Consider the following 24,465-nt stretch of genomic DNA (forward strand, 5'->3'; position numbering starts at 1 on the left):
CAGGGTGCTGAACTGACTAGAGAGACAGGGTGCTGAAATAACTAGATAGACAGGGTGCTGAAATTACTAGATAGACAGGGTGCTGAAATGACTAGAGAGACACAGTGCTGAAATGACTAGATAGACAGGGTGCTGAAATGACTAGAGAGACAGGGTGCTGAAATGACTAGATAGACAGGGTGCTGAAATGACTAGATAGACATGTTTCTGAAATTACTAGAGAGACAGGGTGCTGACCTGACTAGAGAGACAGGGTGCTGAAATGACTAGATAGACAGGGTGCTGAAATGACTAGATAGACATGTTTCTGAAATGACTAGAGAGACACGGTGCTGAAATGACTAGATAGACAGGGTGCTGAAATGACTAGATAGTTTTTTATTTTTATAATTAGGTTTTTCACATGCATGTACATAATTATTATCATACATTTTCTCTAGACAAATTGTACATACTGTATGTTTTAATTGATTTCTACTGTAAGTCAACAAATGATTGGTCAAATAATGACTGTGGCATCAAATGTGGAAGGGAGTAATACATTCATAAAGTGTTGTATGATATGTTTATATTTGGATACACCACTTCGCTCCTTACAAGAAAAATTACTAATGAACGCAATTTTTTAAAGTAGATTTATTTAATCGAATTTTGGTTCAGCATCCAATAAACTCAATCAAACGAGAGCTTTTTTATTTGACACTTCCTGTCTCTCATTTCTCTTGCACACACTGTAGTTAACAGGGGGTGTAGGTAGGAGACCAGGCTAGGAAATGAGAAATGACCCAACCTCATACCCCTAACACCCCCCCCCACCCCCCCACCCAACACCCCCCTCTCCAACACTCCTCTCCTTTATCCTTCCCCCAGGAAAGAAAGAGAGAAAGAGAGGGGAGAGAAGAAAGAGGTGGAGGGATGGGTCGGATGAGGGGGGGCAGACAGAAGGCATTAAAATTCATAGCCTTTTTTATTTTCTGTGCTGAAAATCAATACTGTCTACTATGGATGAGGTGAACAGTGGACAACAGTGGTTGCGGGCCAGGGAGGGAGGGAGAGAGGAGTGGAGGAGAGGAGAGGGGGGGGGGTCATCAATATTACCAGTGACACAGCCACTGCAGGCCAAGGTAAAAATAGGGCTGGACAATGGTGGGGGAGGGAGACTAAGGGTTCATTAAGTCTGACCAACAGTGTTGGATGCACAGCGGGCCCTATTGTCCGAGCATCAGGGGACCCACACACACACCAAAACAGCACCCACACACACTGGAAAAAAATCCAGCAACTCTCCATTGGAACCCCAACCCTGACAGAGGTGCGTATATATGCATCTAAGTCAGGTGGGCTTTGAAACAACATTCCTTGCTGTACTGTAGTGGTGGTAGTGGTGAGCTAGAGGGAAGATCTCCGCTCCGTATATATATATATATATATATATATATAGGATGAGGACCGGTGGTTACTATGGCGATAGGTGTGAGCTAGGGCCGGTGGTTTTGAGGCGTAAACCGTCATAAATAATGGAGGGAGCCGATCCACATTGAAATGCAACGGGTGCACCTCTGGCATGTTGGGTAATATTGGCTTTTTTGAAAATGTATTTTTCATAAGGATCATCTCTGCACACACACGTGTGTTTTGCATTTACATACGTTTGCATTCGAAATTTCCTCAACAAGTCAACTAGAGTAGATAAGGGTTTATTACGTTCAGTCACTCATGAATTGGGTCCCAAAGCAATTTCAAAGTGACTAGTAACTGAAAGGGCATATGCATAATATTTTGAAAATGTTAAATATTTGCCCGCAGTTAGAACATTTCATACAAAAGCTGGAAAATATATATATTTTTGATATCTTTCTTTTTTTCTTTAATGATTAACTTACAGTAACATTATTTATACATTTTGAATCAATAATTGATCGTTATTTACATCTTTTTTCCCATGTGGTGGTGTGTTCTGGGTTGGGTTCATGTATAGCCTCTCTCTCTTCACACTCAGGTGCCAACATCAACTGAAGAAATGAACCGGATATTCAGTCAGAATATGGATGAGCCAGCTAACTCAATATGACCGTGTGTGTTGTGTGTGTGTGTGTGTGTGTGTGTGTGTGTGTGTGTGTGTGTGTGTGTGTGTGTGTGTGTGTGTGTGTGTGTGTGTGTGTGTGTGTGTGTGTGTGTGTGTGTGTGTGTGTGTGTGTGTGTGTGTGTGTGAGAGAGAGAGAGAGTTGTTGTGCGTACACTTTTTGAACATCGTAAGATAGGAGTATTTGAGTGAAGGTTGGACGTATGAATTTCTAGGGCTCTTGGGAGTTGGAGCGAGTGTAATGTCATATAGTATGTATGTGGTGTGACTGCAAGTGTGCATGTGGTGCGCAGCTGTGTGTTCACCACATTGGGAGGACGGTATCCACAGCTAGATAATGTCAATAGCAGTGGCTAATACTCTGTGTAACAGAGTATTGTCCACTTACGTCGCTGAGAATGCAGAGTGCACTGAGCCAGTAAGTAGACGTCCAGTCCACGCAGGTGCAGGATGCATGTCGGTGAATGGGGGGAACCATTTGAAGTGGAAATGTGTCTGGTTGGCAGCGGGCCAAGGCATCAGTAAAGCCAACTGAAGTTTGAGAGCTAGTGAGAGCCATTTAAGGTCCATTTCTCTCAGGCCCTACAGCACTTCCCTGGACCCGCTGTGACACACCGCCCAATTAGAACCATGGAGGTGGTACAGCACGGCCTGTCTTAACACTATACTGCAGGGGATGGTTCTCTGTGTCTGTGTGTGTGTGGGTGTGAATGCAAGTCATGAATTGCATGGATAGAACTGTCTCGTTATGCAAAATAATATATACGTACTGTGTGTTAATCTGTAGTTTCCGGGTACACACAAGCACATCACACACACACACACACACACACACACACACACATCACACACTCATGAGGTTTCTATGTGTCTTTTCATTTCATCCTCGATAACACCCCCACAAGCCCCCCCCACTCTCTCTCTCGCACACACACACTGTTCCCTTAGTGACTGCCAGAGGAGGGGGCTTGTGATTTCAGGCATGCATAACTATACACCTGTAGTTACTACCACTATACACCTGTAGTTACTACCACTATACACCTGTAGTTACTACCACTATACACCTGTAGTTACTACCACTATACACCTGTAGTTACTACCACTATACACCTGTAGTTACTACCACTATACACCTGTAGTTACTACCACTATACACCTGTAGTTACTACCACTATACACCTGTAGTTACTACCACTATACACCTGTAGTTACTACCACTATACACCTGTAGTTACTACCACTATACACCTGTAGTTACTACCACTATACACCTGTAGTTACTACCACTATACACCTGTAGTTACTACCACTATACACCTGTAGTTACTACCACTTCATCCCTCCCAGGCTGTATCCCTCTGCTTCGGTGCTCAGCCTCCTTTCCGGCTTACAGCAGTCCGTCTCATAACCACATAACCACCGAACATCAACTCAGCTCAAAATAAATATTTTCTGAGTGCTAAATATTTGTAGGTGTAAAGAGGATTCATTTCGGTCATGTACTCCATTATCAATGTGTTTATTCCTATTTGTTTTACTACGATAGTGGAGACTTGTGTTTTGCACTTCATTTCCAGGGTCCTCAGTAGGCATTGACTGCATATTGGTAGAAAGATCCCACTTCTGAGCAGACAGGACTCCATTATGTTAGCTTCATCTTTACTACGATAACACCGGATATGTTGTCAGAGCATTATGGGTACTGTAGTACATCAGCTTGACCCCTCACCATGGGCCGTTGCCATGTTCTTTTTCTCTTACTCTCTTACTACCCGAAAAAAGACCGCAATGTGTTAAGTTCACTGCTTTCTGATTCGCTGTGTTGGGATGGGTCTTGTAGTCTGAGATATTTACCATCAACAGGGGTGGAGTCGAGGGGTGGAAATAGGACAACATTATCCGTGTTGGATCAGTTTTTACAAACTCTGACAATTTGTTTCCCCCGTGCCCTCCCCTCTTTTGCTCCCATTTCAACTTTTTCTCCCTCTGCCGCCGCAACTGTTGCGCCTCACCTTCCCTGTTTCCGACTCCCCTGCCCTGTCTCTCTCTCTCCTCTCTCCCTCCCTCCCCCTCTCTCTCTCCTCTCTCTCTCCCTCCCTCCCCCTCTCTCCCTCCCTCCCTCCCTCCCTCCCTCCCTCCCTCCCTCCCTCCCTCCCCCTCTCTCTCTCTCCTCTCTCCCTCCCTCCCTCCCCCTCTCTCTCTCTCCTCTCTCCCTCCCCACCTCTCTCTCTCCTCTCTCCCTCCCCACCCTCTCTCTCTCCTCTCTCTCTCCCTCCCTCCCCCTCTCTCTCTCTCCCTCCCTCCCTCCCTCCTCTCTCTCTCTCTCTCCTCTCTCCCTCCCTCCCTCCCCCCCTCTCTCTCTCCTCTCTCCCTCCCCACCTCTCTCTCTCCTCTCTCCCTCCCTCCCTCCCTCCCCCCCTCTCTATCTCCTCTCTCCCTCCCTCCCCCTCTCTCTCTCTCCTCTCTCCCTCCCCACCTCTCTCTATTGATCCAGTCAGAGTTTTCCGTCTTCACTGTGCTGGCTGGCTGGCTTTAATCAATACAGATAATTGTCTGCTTTCTCCCGATGCCAAACAGTCTGTGTTTTTTCTCAATGAATCCAGGTCTTTCCCCTCCGCACCCCTCCCTCCCCCTCCCTTCGCCCGGGAATCCCTCCATTAATGACAGGAGATAACCTGCTTTCCTTACCGATTTTCTCCCCCCCCCCGGCTCCCTCGTTCATTGATCGGCGTGAGATATTGCCCCGTGTGCCCCTTCTACGAATGTAAACACAACGAACACGTGGCGTTTGTGAGTACAAACACACACGTGGATACACACGCACTCATGACACGGCCCCGTTACTCTGCACCCATTTCCCTGTCAGTCACACACATATTCACTGAACAAGCTGTATTACAATTCAATAATATCTCATTTTTTTAAGTCCTAAAAAAAATGATCGAATTGATGTACTCTTTGCTCACATTGACAAACGCAAAACACGTGTTGTGTCGTAAGTCCAACTAAATGCGCATAATACATCGACTAGCGTGGGCCCAATCATGCACTAGAAGGATTACCTAGCTGGCTTTATACAGTAGGGGCAAGGCCACACTGTAATTTCATGGTTTATACACAAAACGCCTCAAATCATGTCAAAAGAGCTAGACTCCACACTGGGCAGTGATGTGATCCAGCACACCACGTACAAAACCCTGAAACCAATAGCATGCAACGGGCGTATGTACAGAAGGTGAAAGGCTATGGATATTCTAAACAGACATTAGGTATGGCAGGCAAGGCCAAAATATACAGAGCGAGAGCACATATGAACACACAAAGTGGAAAATGTTACAAATGTACGTGCCGACCTATTAGCATATTTAGTTTGAATAGGCCTATAGAAATGTCATATGGAACTATAACTAAGCAACTATATCCACAAATGCATGAATGGAAAAGAACTACCGCAGAGAACATTATAGAGTGGAATCTATTTACGTACTGTAGATATGTCTGTACATGCATTTGTACACGTTGTACTTCCTGTACACAATTTCAAATCTAAAGCTTATCCTGTTCTCTCTCCCCCAGCTGTTATGATCTGTGCTTCTTCTCACTCCGTTCAACAACTTGAGTGCGACAGAGAAACCGAGAGACCCGATGGAGAGCCATTGCGGCCATTTTGTTTCTCTTGTTTTGCCGCCTGCGATGTGAACGAACCCTGATCCAATTTATACTGGTCAGTGGTGTGAAATGGCGGTCAGGAGGGGACGCGAAGGGCTCTCCAGCCACTCGGGCCTCATTGCAGCTGTGTTTAAATGGTCCTAGATGAACATGACACTGTGCTGGTCCTGCATGCCTAGAACCGCGGCACATGGGCAGGACACACACACAAAACACACACAGATCTTTCAACCCTCTATACTCCTGTATTGTATATGGTTCCCCCTTTCCCTGTTGTTTTATAAAAAGTGCAAACCTCTGTCTTATATATGAAGTCGTTTTTTTAATTTTTTATAACGTTATCACTGTTATAGTCTCCCCTGCGGTTTCAACTAGTACAAAAGACGAACAAACACACACACACAATTGCTGCAGCATTACACAGACTACCGGTATATAAGGAAACCTTTTTTGAGCAGGACAATCGGTAATTGTACGATTGTATGATTGCTCAAATGGGCAGTTGCTGCATTCTTCCACAATTATGTTCCACTTTGACAGTTTCTCTTCCTGACAAAATGGATTTCCAGGGATGTGAATTGAAGAGATGAAAATACATGCATCGATATGTTGGAAAAAACCATGGTAACACTTTACTTACCTTACTTAGCCTGCAGGTATAACGTTTATATCTCGTAAGTGTTGAAGCCTTTATAATAATGCTTCAGAAATATTTGTGTTGTTGTTTCAAGCTATAACTAGTAATCATCTGAGAATTTAGCTAGATTATTCCTACGTCCTCTCCTATTGCATTGGTCATTACAGATGTAGGATGTTAATTTGAGCCAGTTTGCTACAGCAGACAAATAATCCTGCAGCAACAGGAAATGGGAATTATTATGTGGATTGTAGTCAATGGGCATTTTTGTAGGAGTTGATACACTTTTTGAAATGGAAAATCAACTCTGAAATTTCTAAGTGGAAATTACAAACTTCAGAAGCCTTTTTAAACCTCAAATACACTGCAAGTTTAACATTTCCTGAATTGCAGGAAGGTTCTCCTGCCACAGAGTGATCCAACTAAGATCCTACATCTGTAACTATATAATCATGCTTATTAGGTGCCTGAATCTAAGAGCCTGAATCTACAGAAATAATTTAATCAATTATGTTTGATAATTCAAACAGATTTTTTTGTTGTCTGATACATTTGCATTTGACCTCGTAAGTATTAATATGGTAAAAACTTAAGAAGTACACAAGCCTGCTCTCTAAACAATTTGCCAGTCTGAGGATTTTACCAAATGGAACAAAGCAGTGTATTTTCCATAGGATCTCGAATCCGAGCCGACACACACTCACGCACACTCAGACGCATTGTTTTTTGTCCTTGGCTAAAATTGCCGTGCTTGACGACCATACAGCGCCGACATGGCAACACGACATTCACCATCTGAGGGGAGAAGGGTCTTTTTGCGTGTGTCATTTGGTGAGTGAACATAAGTGGCAACGAGACGGTCAGAGGGTCCGCTGATGGAGGCAAGGTAAAAATAGAGAGATAAGAGCCATATTTGACTGGGGGGGGGCTGTGGCCAGCAACTGTCACAGCCACAAATGGAAGTATGGCCCTCGGAATCAGCCAACCCGCCAACCCCCACCCTCGCCTTCCACAAAATGGAGTTTGTTAACTGAACGACGAGACAGTGTAGTCTGCGTAACTCGGGCTAGAGTCTGCCTCAGGGAACTGTGGGTCCAAATCCCAGGCCCAAGGGCACACGGCGACATCGCAAGAGGCCCAATCGTCCAAACGCACTCCCCGGGGAATTTGTTGGACCGCCGATTGAATCCCCTCTTATCCCCAAATTCAGAATCTGCTCCTCTTATCCCTTGTCCAACCGTGAGCGGTCACGCTTCAAGCTCAGGGATTTCTGCTGAATTTCTAGTCAGGATGCCAGTTGTGTGTTGTGTTGTTGCGACTGGTCGAATCTAGCATCTTTCATCAGAAATATATGTATCTGTTTACACACGTGTAAAAAAAAATTTGGGGGATATATTTAGTGTTAGAACTGACTTTTCTAATTTCTATATATTTTTGGTGCTTTTGCTGGGTCTTTTTTACTGGCACTTGGTAGACTATCAAAAATCTGACTGGAGGGAATGACAAAGGAGGAACGGAACAGAGAGAATATGGGAGACCAGTGGGGGGAATATCTGGAGACTTATACTCGTGTTTTCATTCACATTTATATTCTCTGGCCTCTGAGGTTCATGTGTGTGACTCGGGCGTAGTGTTTGGAGTGCGGTTAGGTAAATAAAAAGCTGGGCGCCCTGCCTCTTAACCTCTGAAAATAGGGAGACGCGAATTTGAATCCCCCAGCGAGCCGAGCCAGAGAGAGAGGAGAGGAGAGAGGGGTGAGGGGAAGAAAGGGGGGAGGGGGGAAGAGGAGGGGAGTGCAGAGCGGAGGCATCGGCCATTGCGAAAGTGCCTCTGGAGCGTGTGGGTCGGTGCAACCCCTGTGAGGGGCCCCGATCGATACAAACTCAGAGCAATAAAGCTTTCTCCCTGTCATCTCCACAGAATACAAAGCAGAATGGGGAAGGAAGGGAGGGAGAGGGGGGGGGGGAGAGGGGTGAAAAGCTGTTCCGCTAGCCAGACCAATTTCCTAACCCCCCCATCCCTCCCCTTCAACCCCAACCACAAACCACCACCTTCTTCTCTCTCACTCTCTCTCTTTTTCTTTCAGACCCTTCTTTTCCCCTCCGTTTTTTTCCACGGCTCTTCACGTGCACCTACATCCCGTATTATATAATTAATGGTGTTTGAATAAATAGACTCAGAAACTCATCATTGTTATTTTAAAGAGATTGATCAAGCGGAAGAAGGAGAGGAACTGAGAAAGTGTGTGCCCAAAGGAAAGGTGAAACGCAGAGAGAAAATAGGACGGAGGGAAGGAGAGAGAGAGCGAAGAGAGATGAGAGGTTTAAAGGGGGGTGTATGAAGAAAGAAGAGATGGGGATAGAGTGATGGTCGTAGAGGAAGGGGGAAGGGAGGAAATTGGTATTACACTGATAGAGATGGATGTGCCGATGGATGGAGGGAGGAAGGAGGGCGGAAAGGGGGAATATTTAACAGGACAGGAAGAGAGGAAGACAGGTGGGATAAAGAGGTCAAATAACCGTTATCTTTAATTGAGAGCCATTTTAAGTCTAGGCTAATCGATAGACCTGTAAACCGAGCAATCTCACGCCGGCCATAACGCATACTGTAGATCACACTGTTTGGTTAGTGAGGAGGCGCTGTCATGTCGAATGACTGTCTCTCTGTCCGCGCTTTCATTCACACTTTTCATTCAGATGGATATTCACAGCAGTTTAGCCCAGTTTATGTCCATAGAAATGGAATCTATTCTATTAATTCTGGTCCTTCTATGTCTAAGTTTATGTTCCGTGTTGTTCAAGTTCACTCGACATTCTTGTACCTAAAGGCTTTAGGCTTTCGTTTTGGCCACATCCAGATCTCTTTTTCTCCCTCTCTCTCTCTCTCTGGACTGTATGTCCGTCGGTTTGTCTGTCTTGTCATTTTATTCTCTTGAGTCCTATCTGTTCCCTCTCTATTCGGAAGAGGCACTGTGTCTTTGTTACTCTCATTGTCACTCCCTCTTCCTTTTGTCATTCCACCTTTTATTGGAAAAGCCCAATGCACTACTTCCACTACTGTCCTTTCCATCTCTTCCTCTCCTCCGTTTTCCATAGACCCCTCCATCCTTGTGAATTTGTCCCTTTATCCCAAGTCCCCTGCACTCTCTCTCTTTCTCTTTATTTGTCTCTCTCTTTCTCTCTCGCTCTCTCTTTGTCTCTCTCTCTCTTTCTCTTTTTCTCTCTCTCTCTCTTTCTCTAATAATCTGGTCATCCCTCATTCCATTCTGTCCCCGCCACTGCCCCAACACCAGCCTTCCTTCCTCGCTCTATCTTCCTCTTCCTCAATCTTTTTTTTGCGTCCAGTCGTCCACCCCAACGGAGGAAGGGATAAAGAGAGGAAAGTAACACGCAGTGGCTATTTCCCCTTCTCCTCTCCCTCCATTTCTTTGTTTATCTGCATCCCTCCATCTCACTCCCTGGGGAGATCAGTAATAACGGTGGAGACAGAGTGAGGGAGGGAGCTGCGATTATTGTCTTGTCGGGAGTCAGAGGGATCGATCGGCCCAGACATATGTGGTGCGAGAAAGAGGTACTGTATCGGATATAATAAACACTCCGGAGAAGCATTCGCACACACACACTTGTATACGCACGCACGCACACACACACACACACACACACACACACACACACACACACACACACACACACACACACACACACACACACACACACACACACACACACACACACACACACACACACACACACACACACACACACACACACACACACACTTAGACACACGTACAGACATACATCTGCACAAATAATTGCCTATCTGCACACACTCAATCTGGAGGGCCACTGAAAAACTCTGAAAGACATTCAACTTTGCTGTGAGAGACAAACAAAAGAAGGGCGCAGTTATTTAACTGTAGATAAAACTGTATTGGTCCTTAAGGACGTGTTCAATGCCATTCAAGTATGTGCAGACACCTTACAAAGGTTTCAGAAAGTCTAAACAACATTTACGCCTTTCAGCACTGTGTTCTCTTCCTATTCAAGCCTTTCAATGAGTTGGGCTACAGGGTGGAAAAACATACTTGTACTTAATGATTAACACACGCACACATACACACACACACACACACACACACACACACACACACACACACACACACACACACACACACACACACACACACACACACACACACACACACACACACACACACACACACACACACACAGGCGCATACACAGTGATCTTTCACTGCTGTTGCCTGGCAACGGGCCCATGTGTCCTATTGGACCGCCGCTGCTGACCAGTGATGTCATGACCGCCGCTGCTGACCAGTGATGTCATGACCGCTGCTGCTGACCAGTGATGCCATGACCGCCGCTGCTGACCAGTGATGCCATGACCGCCGCTGCTGACCAGTGATGTCATGACCGCCGCTGCTGACCAGTGATGCCATGACCGCCGCTGCTGACCAGTGATGTCATGACCGCCGCTGCTGACCAGTGATGTCATGACCGCCGCTGCTGACCAGTGATGCTGCACCCTCTAGTTCTGTGTACCGGGGATGAATAGGAGAGAAGGAAAGAGGTATGGGGAGAGATAGAGGGATAGAGAGATATTAAAAGAGAGAACGTAGCAGAGGAGAGCAGTGATAGGTGCAGATTGAGAGGGGAGAAAGTGAAAGATGAGCAGCTGTCAATGTTGCTTTACAATCCAAGCTGATTGGATTAACCTTATCAAGTCTGCAACAAAGTGGCCTTAATGCAGCATCAATCTTTGTCCAGTAGTATATCCTCAGAAAAGCATATATTTTTTCCAGAGATTCATCTATTTACAGAATTCGTCATGTGTACAGAAATGAATATAAAACATCCGCAATTGCTTACAGCTGAAGATGTGAAAAGCAGTAGTAGAAATTGTTGAATGTGTGCGTGTGTGGTCATCAACTACCAACAACACCTCTTCACAAACCCGATCGCTTACGATCAACTCCCCCCTTCATGTCCGTGTGGTTGACCGTATGTCTTGAGAAGAGACTACGGTCTCATTTTAAACCTTTAGCGCCCCATTGTAAAACCAGCCATTGTTCCATTCCATTGTCTGTAAACCAGGTCAACATATAACCAGGTAGTGGTCCGACTCCTTGAGGGACTTTGAAAAGAAAAGCATGTACTGAGTTACATTGGCCATTTGTGTGTCGGTGTGAGGCAGCTTGGCAGTACAGCAGTAGCGGTATAGTTTCTTGTCAGTGGATAATGCAACGGTCACGTCTTTTTCTCCATCTCCTCATTGGGCTCAGATACAACTCAGTAAGCCTCTACACTGATTTACCGATCTCTCTGACTGTTGAAATTCTTAGAACACACAGGTCCTGTAGTTTTCTAAACGTCCCCAGGACAGTGATAGTGCATACATGGGGAATAGCAGTTAGCAGTAACATTTGGTCCTGTGGGGGAAGGGCACAAGTGAGCGTGGTCTCTAGAGCCCCATAGACCACAGGGCCCCCCAGAGGGTCCCCAGATGAGTCCTGTGTGTGTGTGTGTGTGTGTGTGTGTGTGTGTGTGTGTGTGTGTGTGTGTGTGTGTGTGTGTGTGTGTGTGTGTGTGTGTGTGTGTGTGTGTGTGTGTGTGTGTGTGTGTGTGTGTGTGTGTGTGTGTGTGTGTGTGTGTGTGTGTGTGTGTGTGTGTGTGTGTGAGCGAGAGAGAGAGAGAGAGAGAGAGAGAGAGAGAGAGAGAGAGAGAGAGAGAGAGAGAGAGAGAGAGAGAGAGAGAGAGAGAGAGAGAGAGAGAGAGAGAGAGAGAGAGAGGTGGGGGGTTGGGGCCGGGGCCGAGCGAGGCAGGAGGCGCGGGTGGTATAGGGTGTTTGCTGTTGGTCGGGGCCATGTGGCTGACCTCTTGACATCCACACGCCTGCCTGGCTCCTCCTCTCCCCAAAAAGGCCCCCCTGTTGCCCCTGAACCTCCTCACACTGGCCCCCTCCACCCCCAAACACACAACCCACGCGCCGTCTGTCCCCGTCCCCTGACAGGCGTGAGCGAGATGGAGCAAGACCCCCTGCAGCCACCCTCCCTCCTATCCCCTCCCCCTCTCCTCCTAATTCCCTGACAGTGACCCTGAGCATCCCTCTCCTCCCCTGCCTCGGCCCCTGTCAGAGCCCCACGCTGCCCAAAGACAGATACATCATCTGCCGAGAGGCCCCCCACTCCCATTAGCACTGATAGACTGGGGACCCTCACAGCCTGCTGGCCGAGGTATATAGAGATGGGCTGGGGGGGGGGGGGGGACTAGTACCCCTGGCAAGAGGAGTGATGATGGGGTATGACTGTTAAAAACACTGTTTACGTGGACTCTTTTCATGTATTATGTGGATGAGGTGTGAATGCGGATGGTGAGTGTGCATGAAAGCAGTTTTATATCTGTCATCTTCCAGTATTTCCATCTCCTCTTTTTATATAAATCTTGTGGAGATGCAATGAACTTGAACCATATGCTTGGCATCATAGACTTTGAACAGTGAGCAGTGTTTTGCTGTGTTTGAGAGATTCAGAGTTACAGACTGTCCGGGCTCTTACCATGCTAGAAGCAGGCAATATTGAGTATATGTAGTAAAACTTAATCTAAGGTAGTTGAAATGTGAGAGCTTATGCGCTGCTGTTATGAGAAAATATAGTGTGACGTTGATGAGTGAAGCACCACAGCAGGTCTCATCCTGCTGGTTGTCCTACAGCAGTCACTCAGCCCCTCCTCAGAATCAGCAGGTTAGTGCTGCCACCATGTGGCGGTCTTTAGCTACTGCAATTTCCCCAAGCCCTGTTAATCTTATCCAACCGATTCTCAAACGAAACTGAATTTCTGGTCCAAATTTCAATCACACACAGTATGTAATGATAAGAACATATCTGCCTACATAGGCGACTGTGAAGAGGTGAGAGTAAGAAATTGGAAAATTAGAGAGAAAGAGCGCATGGTGAGTGAAGGCGGGCGGCAGGCTATTTCTCATTGTATGACTAGTAGTTTCCAGCAGCCACCCAAGCACTTTCCAACTGCGACACTTTCACCCGTTCTTTCCTTTTCCTCTTTCGGCTTGTGGTTCTCTCTTCTTCTGCCCAGCTTCTCAATTTCTTTCTCCCACTCTGTACGTTCTGAAACCACCTCTCTCTCCTTCCTCCTTCGGAGACCTTGAACTTGATACTGACCCTAATACAGTTTGTGGTACATTTTCACAACTCTAAGCACAAAAATCTACACAGATCATCAAAATGGCTCATGTTTCAAAACTAAGCAGTTTCAATTGACTGAGTACAACAAACTCATTCACAAAGGCAACTGCTCACTGCACCAAATCACTCTTTTAATTTGTATACATATTCAATCAACAGTGCCTGCGTAAAGTATTCAGACCTGTTTACTTTTTCCACATTTTGTTACTCTACAGCCTTATTCTAAAATGGATTCAATTGTTTTTTCCCTCATCAATCTACACACAATACCCCATAGTGACAAAGCAAAAACAGGTTTTAAGATTTTTTTTTGCAAATGTATTAAAAATAAACATAGACTTGCCTAGTTAAATAAAGGTTCAATAAAAAACAATAACAAATTATAAAACAACTGAATACATAAGTATTCAGACCCTTTACTTAGTACTTTGTTGAAGCACCTTTGGCAGCGATTACAGCCTTGAGTCTTCTTGGGTATGACTGCAGATCCTCTCAAGCTCTGTCAGGTTGGATGGAGAGCGTCGCTATTTTCAGGTCTCTCAAGAGATCTTCGATCAGGATCAAGTCCGGGCTCTGGCTGGGTCACTCAAGGACATTCAGAGACTTGTCCCGAAGCCACTCCTGCATTGTCTTGGCTGTGTGCTTAGGATCGTTGTCATGTTGGAAGGTGAACCTTCGTCCCCAGTCTGAGGTCCTGAGCGCTCTGGAGCAGGTTTTCATCAAGGATCTCTCTGTACTTTGCGCCGTTCGTTCATCTTTCCCTCGATCCTGACTAGTCTCCCAGTCCCTGCCACTGAAATACATCCCCACAGCATGATGATGCCCCCACCATGCTTCATCGTAGGGATGGTGCGAGGTTTCCTACAGACGTGATGCTTGGCATTCAGGCCAAAGAGTTCAATCTTGGTTTCATCAGACCAGAGAATCTTGTTTCTCATGGTCTGAGAGTCCTTTAGGTGCCGTTTGGCAAACTCCAAAGGGCTGTGATGTGCCTTTTACTGAGGAGTGTCTTCCGTCTGGCCACTCTACCATAAAGGCCTGATTGGTGGAGTGCTGCACCATTTAAGAATGATGGAGGCCACTGTGTTCTTGGGGACCTTCAATGCTGCAGAGTTTTTTTGTATCCTTCCCCAGATCTGTCCCAGCTAGCAATGAGGATTTGGCGCAGAAGCGGCCCTTTTCCAGGGGGGGCGGAACTGATTGAATCGTCTACCGGAATTCAGCCGACTTTGCCAGCATCTTACCAGAATCCCCCAGAAGCGGCCCGATGCAAATTTAAGTAAATGTATACAAAATTACCCGATTTAGTAATTTTAAATATTACTATTATACATTTTATACATACAAATTATACCCATTCACAAAAAAAACTTTTGTGTCGGAGGAAACACCGTGTATGTGCCTGGCCCGCCACAGGAGTCGCTACAGCGCGATGGGACAAGGACATCCCGGCCCGGCCAAACCCTCCCCTAATTCGGACGACGCTGGGCCAATTGTGCGTCACCTCATGGGTCTCCCGGTCGCGGCCGGCACGTGTCTCGAACCAGCATCTGTAGCAACACAGTTTGCACTGCGATGGAATATCTTAGACCGCTGCGCCACTCGGGAGGCTCCATCCACAAAGTTTTTAATGCTTATCAATTGCCTTCCACAAAGTATCAACATACTAAAATACTACACAGGACTCTTAAAGAATTTCATTTAAATGTCAATTGCATTTTTTTAATCACAGAAACAATGAGAAAATCTGGAGGAAAAAATTATGAAATGTTACTTATATAAAGCAGCTCATGTAATCATCTGCCAGAGAGTAGCCCCAATCGGCCCGAGCCCCAAGTAATACATTTGGGCCAGATAACTCACACCGGAATCGGCCCGAGCCCCAAGTAATACATTTGGGCCAGATAACTCACACCGGAAACGGCCCGAGCCCCAAGTAATACATTTGGGCCAGATAACTCACACCGGAATCGGCCCGAGCCCCAAGTAATACATTTGGGCCAGATAACTAACACCGGAATCGGCCCGAGCCCCAAGTAATACATTTGGGCCAGATAACTCACACCGGAATCGGCCCGAGCTCAATCCCCGCATCCTAGCCATAAGTAATACTGCCGAAGGCAGCCCAGATTTGGGTCACATGATGTCGGCCGAGTCTGACTCTCAGCCGGAATCGTCCCAGATCCAAACAAACAAAATGTGGAAAAGGGGAAGGGGTCTGTATACTTTCTGGATGAAGTGACCTCATACGAAAAAAGATTGCAGTCAGAGTTCAGTTTAACTGCAGTACACTATAGTCTAACTGTAGTTACAATACAGTAGAACTGCAATATGCTGCAAATACTGCGTCCAAAATTGAAAAAAATCCCCCTGCAGTAATATTGCAGTATAATTGCAGTTAAAGTGCAGTTATTCTGTACACTGCAGTTATTCTGCAATCACTGCGTCGAAAATACCACAGTCGATACCACAGTTACAGTTTCTGCTTTAAATTTGTTATAGGATTTTCTTGACATTTCTTTACAATAGAATGAACTATCACTTAATCAAACTGCTCAAAAAGGATAACTACTGAATAGAAATGATGTAGTGCCTCGTTAACGTGTGTAGTTTGATAACTATCGATATGACATCAATTGATGTTGGAAGGTAAAACCAAATCATATATGGATGTGGCTGTAAATACTACATCCTCATTATCCATCAGCCAGTGTGCTTCAATAGTACAGAGTGGAAAGAGTCACACTCTATGTGCTACCATTTGGAATTATAGTGTAGTGTAAAATGCACTGCAGAAATACCTGGGTTGTGTATAACAATATTTTCCGCTCATTATCTGAATGTCATTGATACACTGTAAGCTGATGAATTTCAAGCAGAGAGACAGGCGATACTGTATCACAAATCACATAGAAAAGATGATCTTGTAAAATGTTGCATGGGGCAGAAATGGCATACAACGCCGTGATACGTTTTTACAGTAGCTTTTACAATACCACTATTTCTGATGATTTGCCCGACGTATGTACCGTATAAGGATAATGAAACTACTAGACTGACAGATTTGTCAACATGCTTACAACCTGCCCTTGGACAGAAAGGATTTAAAAAATGTCAAGTTATAGTCAAGAACTGTATGGAAAGTTATATTCACCATCTAATACTCTTTCTATTGTACTTCTGTAACGGTCCTGACCTGTTTTATGTTGTTTTTGTATGTGTTTATGGTCAGGGCGTGTGTTTTGGGTGGGCAGTCTATGTTTTGTATTTCTAGGTTGGTTTTTGTGTTCGGCCTGGTATGATTCTCAATTAGAGACAGGTGTGTATCGTTTGTCTCTAATTGAGAGTCATACTAAGGCAGCCAGGGTTTCACTGGGGTTTTGTGGGTGTTTGTTCCTGTGTCCACACATGGACGGTTGAAGGTTAGTCACGTTTGTTGTTTTGTAGTTTTGTAGTGTCTTGTTTGCTGTTTTCATTAAAAGATGGCTTATTTCCCTCAATCCGCATCTTGGTCCTATCCATGCTCCTCCTCGTCTAAGGGGGAGAACAACAATGACTGCCTTTACAGAAACACCCACCACAACAGGACCAAGCGGATTGAGGAGAGAGAAAAGGAACTAAAGCACTGGACACAGGAGGAATGGTCTTGGGAGATCATGGACGGAAAGGGACCCTGGGGAAGGGTTGGAGAGAATCGCCGCTCTCGGGAGGAGAGGAAGGCAGCCACAGCCCAGGAGCGCTGGTATGAGGAGGCAGCACATAGGAGAGGCCGGAAGCCCGAGAGGCTCACCCAAAAATTTCTTGGGGGGGGGGCTAAAGGGGAGTGTGGCGAAGCCGGGTTGGATACCTGAGCCAACTCCCCGGGCTTGCCGTGGAGTAAGAGGGCGTCGTACTGGTCAGACACCGTGTTATGCGGTAAAGCGCACGGTGTCCCCAGTACGCGTGCTTAGCCCAGTGCGGGCTATTCCACCTTGCCGCACTGGGAGGGCTAGGTTGGGCATCGAGCCGAGTGCCATGAAGCCGGCCCAACGTATCTGGTCTCCAGTACGTCTCCTCGGGCCGGCGTACATGGCACCAGCCTTACAGGTGGTGTCCCCGGTTCGCCTGCATAGCCCAGTGCGGGCTATTCCACCTCGCCGCACTGGCAGGGCTACGGGGACCATTCAACCTGGTAGGGTTGGGGAGGCTCGGTGCTCAAGAGCACGTGTCCTCCTTCACGGTCCGGTATATCCGGCGCCACCTTCCCACCCCAACTCAGTACCACCAGTGCCTACACCACGCACCAGGCTTCCAGTGCATCTCCAGAGCCCTGTTCCTCTTCCACGCACTCTCCCTATGGTGCGTGTCTCCAGCCCGGTACCTCCAGTTCCGGTACCACGCACCAGGCCTAGAGTGCGCCACGAGAGTCCAGTGTGCCCAGTTCCTGTTCCCCGCACTCGCCCTGAGGTGCGTGCCCTCAGCCCGGTACCTCCAGTTCCGGTACCACGCACCAGGCCTATAGTGCGTCTCAGCCGGCCAGAGTCTGCCGTCTGCCTAGCGCCAGAGCCGTCCTGCCATGACCAGCCAGAGCCGTCCTGCCATGACCAGCCAGAGCCGTCCTGCCATGACCAGCCAGAGCCGTCCTGCCATGACCAGCCAGAGCCGTCCTGCCATGACCAGCCAGAGCCGTCCTGCCATGACCAGCCAGAGCCGTCCTGCCATGACCAGCCAGAGCCGTCCTGCCATGACCAGCCAGAGCCGTCCTGCCATGACCAGCCAGAGCCGTCCTGCCATGACCAGCCAGAGCCGTCCTGCCATGACCAGCCAGAGCCGTCCTGCCATGACCAGCCAGAGCCGTCCTGCCATGACCAGCCAGAGCCGTCCTGCCATGACCAGCCAGAGCCGTCCTGCCATGACCAGCCAGGACCTGCCAGAGCCGTCCAGCCAGGACCTGCCAGAGCCGTCCAGCCAGGACCTGCCTGAGCCGTCCAGCCCGGACCTGCCGGAGTCCCTCAGCCCGGACCTGCCGGAGTCCCTCAGCCCGGACCTGCCGGAGTCCCTCAGCCCGGACCTGCCGGAGTCCCTCAGCCCGGACCTGCCGGAGTCCCCGGACCTGCCGGAGTCCCTCAGCCCGGACCTGCCGGAGTCCCTCAGCCCGGACCTGCCGGAGTCCCTCAGCCCGGACCTGCCGGAGTCCCTACGCCCGGACCTGCCGGAGTCCCTACGCCCGGACCTGCCGGAGTCCCTACGCCCGGACCTGCCGGAGTCCCTACGCCCGGACCTGCCGGAGTCCCTCAGCCAGGACCTGCCGGAGTCCCTCAGCCAGGACCTGCCGGAGTCCCTCAGCCAGGACCTGCCGGAGTCCCTCAGCCAGGACCTGCCGGAGTCCCTCAGCCAGGACCTGCCGGAGTCCCTCAGCCAGGACCTGCCGGAGTCCCTCAGCCAGGACCTGCCGGAGTCCCTCAGCCAGGACCTGCCGCCCCTTATCCCGGTGCTGGTCCTTGTCCCGGTGCTGGTCCTTGTCCCGGTGCTGGTCCTTATCCCGGTGCTGCCCCTTGTCCCGGTGCTGCCCCTTGTCCCGGTGCTGCCCCTTGTCCCGGTGCTGCCCCTTGTCCCGGTGCTGCCCGTTCATTTAGGGGATGTTAGTTTTAGGGTGGTCATTGGGAGGGGAAGACAGAAGCGGGGAGTGACTATGGTGGTGTGGGGACAGCGTCCAGAGCCTGAGCCACCACCGTGGTCAACTGCCCACCCAGACCCTCCCCTGGACTTTGTGCTGGTGCGCCCGGCGTTCGCACCTTGAGGGGGGGGTTCTGTAACGGTCCTGACGTGTTTTATGTTGTTTTTGTATGTGTTTATGGTCAGGGCGTGTGTTTTGGGTGGGCAGTCTATGTTTTGTATTTCTAGGTTGGTTTTTGTGTTCGGCCTGGTATGATTCTCAATTAGAGACAGGTGTGTATCGTTTGTCTCTAATTGAGAGTCATACTAAGGCAGCCAGGGTTTCACTGGGGTTTTGTGGGTGTTTGTTCCTGTGTCCACACATGGACGGTTGAAGGTTAGTCACGTTTGTTGTTTTGTTGTTTTGTAGTTTTGTAGTGTCTTGTTTGCTGTTTTCATTAAAAGATGGCTTATTTCCCTCAATCCGCATCTTGGTCCTATCCATGCTCCTCCTCGTCTAAGGGGGAGAACAACAATGACTGCCTTTACAACTTCAAAAATAACAATTTTGAAGTGTGTATCTTGTGTTTTTTGCTCTTGGATTAAATGGTCAATTCAAAAGGCACTCGCACATCTGAGCTATCTTTGTTGCAGGCGCATGGTAACAGTTGAATAAGATGAGAAAAAATAAGAAACCCGCACACTGCTCTTGATAGTACCACTGCTCTTTAATAAGCTTTACGTATCGGCCTCAAGGCCTTCGTCAGAGCTTAATAAAGAGCAGAGATACTAGCAAGAACGGTGTGCGGGTTTCTTCTCATTAAATGGTAGTTAAAATGACTAAATGGTGAGCCTGTGTGCTCATGCTAATTCACAGAAAACAGATTTTGCATGAATGACTCAAGGGTGAAAGATGTGTAAAACCTCAGTGAATGCACAATCAAAGGTTCTGGACATAAGATAGGGGGCATTACAAGTGTTATCAGTCTAGAGTTTTGTCATTAGAGTTCTGGCAATATACCACTTACATCTGAAAAATGTGCCCTCCTCCTCCCCTTCCGCTCCCCCCTCAAAACACAACCTGCATTGTCATATTTGTTCCAATATCCCCCTCTTTCTAGTGTTCTTTCCTTCGCTCATGCACTACATATGTTAAAGGATGTGGGGGGAGGAGGAAGGTGGTGTAAGAGGGGGATGGTGAAAGGGTGGAGGCAGTCCTAGTGGGAGGAGGGAGGATTAAGAGTGATAAGGTACTGCTCATCATCACCATCTTTTTAAACTCACACATTAGCATGTAGAATAGAGCTCAAACCTGACTCCCAAGAGACCTAATATTCACATGTAGGATTTATTTGTTTTCTCATTTGACTATTCAGGCTCAGCTATAGATTGAAATGCTCAATTTGCATGATTTGTGTAGCTACATCTTAGCGTGAAAGAGTGAATGTGGAAAAAAGACAAAAAAGCAGGGAGGTCAGCACAGAAGAATCCTTTTCGTGCTGTAAGATGGTGGCTATGGTGAACAATAATGTCTGATTCCCAGGTAAGTACTATGCTCTTCGTCTTGTACCAATTACTGGTTAATGGTCTCTCCTGGGGTGGAGGCTTTGGGAGTTAATTAGCGTTGCCGTCAGTAACAAGCACAGCTAATTAGTGAACATCACAACGAGCTCTGCCGTTCATAGTTCCAGTGAAATGTCAGTTCGTCTCTCCTGAGGAAGACCGAAGTGTGTGTGTGTGTGTGTGTGTGTGTGTGTGCGCACGTAAAGCATAGACTCATGTATGTACAGGCTACCAGGGTAACATTTCACAGCTACTTCTAGATGTGTATAACCATTGTTAGGCGTTGTGTATTTGGCAGTGTGTATTTGCATGTCTTTTTGATATTCTGTAACACCCCCTCTCTTTCTGGGGATGGAGGCAATACAATATGAAGACTAGTGATGGAAAGGCAAGTGTGTCAAGTTGTAGGATATGTCATAACAATGAATCACAGCAGGTCAGAGGCAGGGCTTGACATTATGGTCATAAAAGCAGAAATCAGGACTATGCTTTGGTCACATTCTCGAAAATGTAAATGAGCTATTAACACGCAGCCATATACAGTAGTATGCCTATTGTCTGCCTTTCACCTACAGATAGGGGAGGAATCAGAAAGATAAGTAGGTCTACTGATTTATATTTTATTTTGGTTGTTATCAGTAAAAAACATCTCAGAATAGGCTCAATTTGCCCAACACTACCTGCCATAATTGCCATAAATTGTTTCCACTTAAACATGGGGAGGAATCAGAGAGATCAATTTCAGACTAGGCTACTGGAATTCTTTTGCAGTTTGATTGGTTTTACTCAGAGCAGCGCACTCAACTTTTGCTTCATATAATTATAGGTATATTATAATTGTAATTAGAGCCATTGGAATTATAACAATGCTAAACCTGTGACTCACCATGGTGTTAGTGTTGAGAGTGGAAGAATGTAGGCATCCAAAAAAAGATCCTAGAAATGGTAGGCCTACAGAGAATGAACGGGTGGGTGGATGATACTCAAAGTTTCGCTTATATGCATAGAAGCTTAATACTGTAGACAATCTATTTGACCTCCTCTTTAAGTAGGCTTTTTTTGGTCCCGAAAATGTAATGAAACAGTGCGTTCACTTTAGTCTTGTGAAAACTATTTAGGCTCCTTGTTTGGCCCAATAAATGGCAAGAAATTAATCAACGGGCTTGAGGACATCTGCAGGTATGCAAAATAAGCCGCGCAAATATACATGTTAGGAAGGACATTACCATACCAAAGCTTCCGATAAATACTTTGATTTTCTCATGAATGTCGATAACCCAGTTAACTCTTCAATTGTATCATTGTTGTTAACGTTTTTATGCTTTCGTAACAGCTAGGCTAAACGTTTGTCTATTCAAATGTAGATATTTAGATTAGAGGTAAAAACATCGAGTGGAAAATGTCGGAGTTGTTTTCCGTGACACTACCTAGGTTCATTTCAGGTTCAATAGGCCTAAAATAAATGATTATTTGAAACATAATTACTGCAGCTGTTATAACATAGGTAGGCCTATTCTGCAATTAAAACAAGTGTAGATAGACTATTACTAAATCTTAAAAGACATGCATGCAAAAAGCATAGCCTATTAGCTTGTTAAATTGCATGCGTTCCATCATAAATAATTATTCAAATATTCATGAAAACGTGTTGTGTCATTGATTGTAGGTCAAACTTAACCTTTGTTTTTTCATCTATTCAAGACAAATTTTGAAGAATAGTTTTGATTAAAACAAATTAAAATCAATTTAAAGGTATAAGGCTAATTTTGGAGCATACTACATTTCTGTTAAAAGCGTGTATGTCGAAATAAATTAACTTCAATTTGAGCATCTTATCTGTTCTACAAAAATGACCTGTTGTAATCATTTGCCTAGACATACACTTAAATGATCGAGTTTTTTGACAGACATTCCCACATATGTAGACCTATTCTGTATGAAATTAGTTCATGTTTTCCTATCTCCAATTATGTGAAACAAGTATTATTATCATTTGTATTGTGCATTTATTATGTGTAATGTATTTGGAAATCTTGAATACCACTTTCACATTTATGTTTGACATGAAATCGTTTGTTTGTCCGGTTCTGTAAAAACATATGACTGTTATTCATGCTGCAATTTACCTTCCAGAAAATCACATTCCGTTACCAACGCGGATTTTATTACAAACAGATTAGTTGGATTTATGGTGGGGAGATTTGAATAGATTTGTCTGTGCCACCTAGCCTCGTGCCAGGTCTCCTAACCATTTCATTTGTGTTCATTAATCCAGTCGGATGGAAATGTTGTTTTTGGCCTCTCGCTCTCGAGTCTTGGGTGCATAGCATGTTACCGCGTAAGACTGAACATGGCCCTGTGACACTCATGAGTCGAGAAGCCACTGTGTGAGCCAAGGAGAAGAGGAGATGGATGGAGGGGGGAAAGGGGGGAAAAAGGGTGAGGGAGACTTTCTCCCAGTGAATCTCTCATCTTCATCCCTCCATATACGCTGGGCTGGGGATGTTTGTCAGTTGGAAACATGTTATATTTAACCTGCCTCCCTCTCTCCCCTGCAGATATAAGGATGTCAAAACCAGCAGAGGATGAGAAGCCTGGGGCAGACTTTCCAGAGGAGAGCACAGGTAACCATTTTGAGACTGCATTATGTTTTGCTTTGATATCATTTATCAACATTTTATATGAATGTTTGAATCAAGGTATGTTGTTTGTACCTTGCTCAACGGCACATCAACAGATTTTTCACCTAGTCAGCTCGGGGATTTGAACCAGCGACCTTTCGGTTACTGGCCTAATGCTCTTAACCGCTATAGGGTACCTGCCGCCCTATGACAGAAAACACCCACAATAACAGACCGCAAATCTTCTACTTTGATCACGTTTCTCACATTTTCCGAACAGAAAACGAGAATGTTTTAGTCAGCCTGTTTGTATGACTTATGCACGTGACACTATACCTCCATATAGGTCACTGCTCAGAGTCATATCGTGGCACACCTATGTCTCTAAGTAGATTTAGCTGACAGCTAGGATGCGGAATGCTAGTAATTGACATTTGAAGTAACCTATTTCAAACTACAGCCTGAGGCATTTGCAGTAGATCATTACGGGGTTATTAGAATTCAATCTTGCACTTTTCATTTTCTCTTCTCTCTCTTTTCTCACCCCTGTCTCTCTGTCTCTCTCTTTTCTCACCCCTGTCTCTCTGTCTCTCTCTTTTCTCACCCCTGTCTCTCTTCTCTCTCTTTTCTCACACCTGTCTCTCTGTCTCTCTCTTTTCTCACCCCTGTCTCTCTCTCTCTCTTTTCTCACCCCTGTCTCTCTGTCTCTCTTTTTATCTTACCAGACTCCGAGAGGAACAGTCCCGATGCAAATGATCAGGTTTGTCATCTCAATTTAATTCCATTGAACGTAAAAGGATGTTTGCTGTTGTTTATTTACTGTTATTTGTTTTTGATGTATTCTTGTTGTTTGCTCTCAGGTTGTAATACCATTATTTGAATAAGTGTATACAGTAGAACCTAAAAGATACAAAGGTCAGAGTTCGGCACCAACCAGAAATCGAAAGGGCAATATTAAATCCGGGACATGTAGGCCTATTGAATGCAAAAAAAAACTCTGTAGCCTACAGAGAAACATAAGTGCTGCTTA

At 46.2% G+C, this 24,465-nt stretch overlaps 1 protein-coding gene across 2 annotated transcripts in view; it reads left to right on the forward strand.

Annotated features, from left to right (window-relative positions):
* Window positions 1-24,465, forward strand: part of LOC139558699 (POU domain, class 2, transcription factor 2-like) — a 51,960-nt gene that overhangs the window by 11,923 nt on the left and 15,572 nt on the right. For both annotated transcript variants that reach the window (XM_071374025.1, XM_071374026.1), the window contains exons 2-3: window positions 23,373-23,438; window positions 24,161-24,195. In XM_071374025.1, the coding sequence (XP_071230126.1) occupies window positions 23,373-23,438; window positions 24,161-24,195 (101 nt within the window). The remainder of the gene's footprint in view (window positions 1-23,372; window positions 23,439-24,160; window positions 24,196-24,465) is intronic.

The sequence above is a fragment of the Salvelinus alpinus genome, chromosome 29 (genome assembly GCF_045679555.1).
Source record: "Salvelinus alpinus chromosome 29, SLU_Salpinus.1, whole genome shotgun sequence".
NCBI lineage: Eukaryota > Metazoa > Chordata > Actinopteri > Salmoniformes > Salmonidae > Salvelinus > Salvelinus alpinus.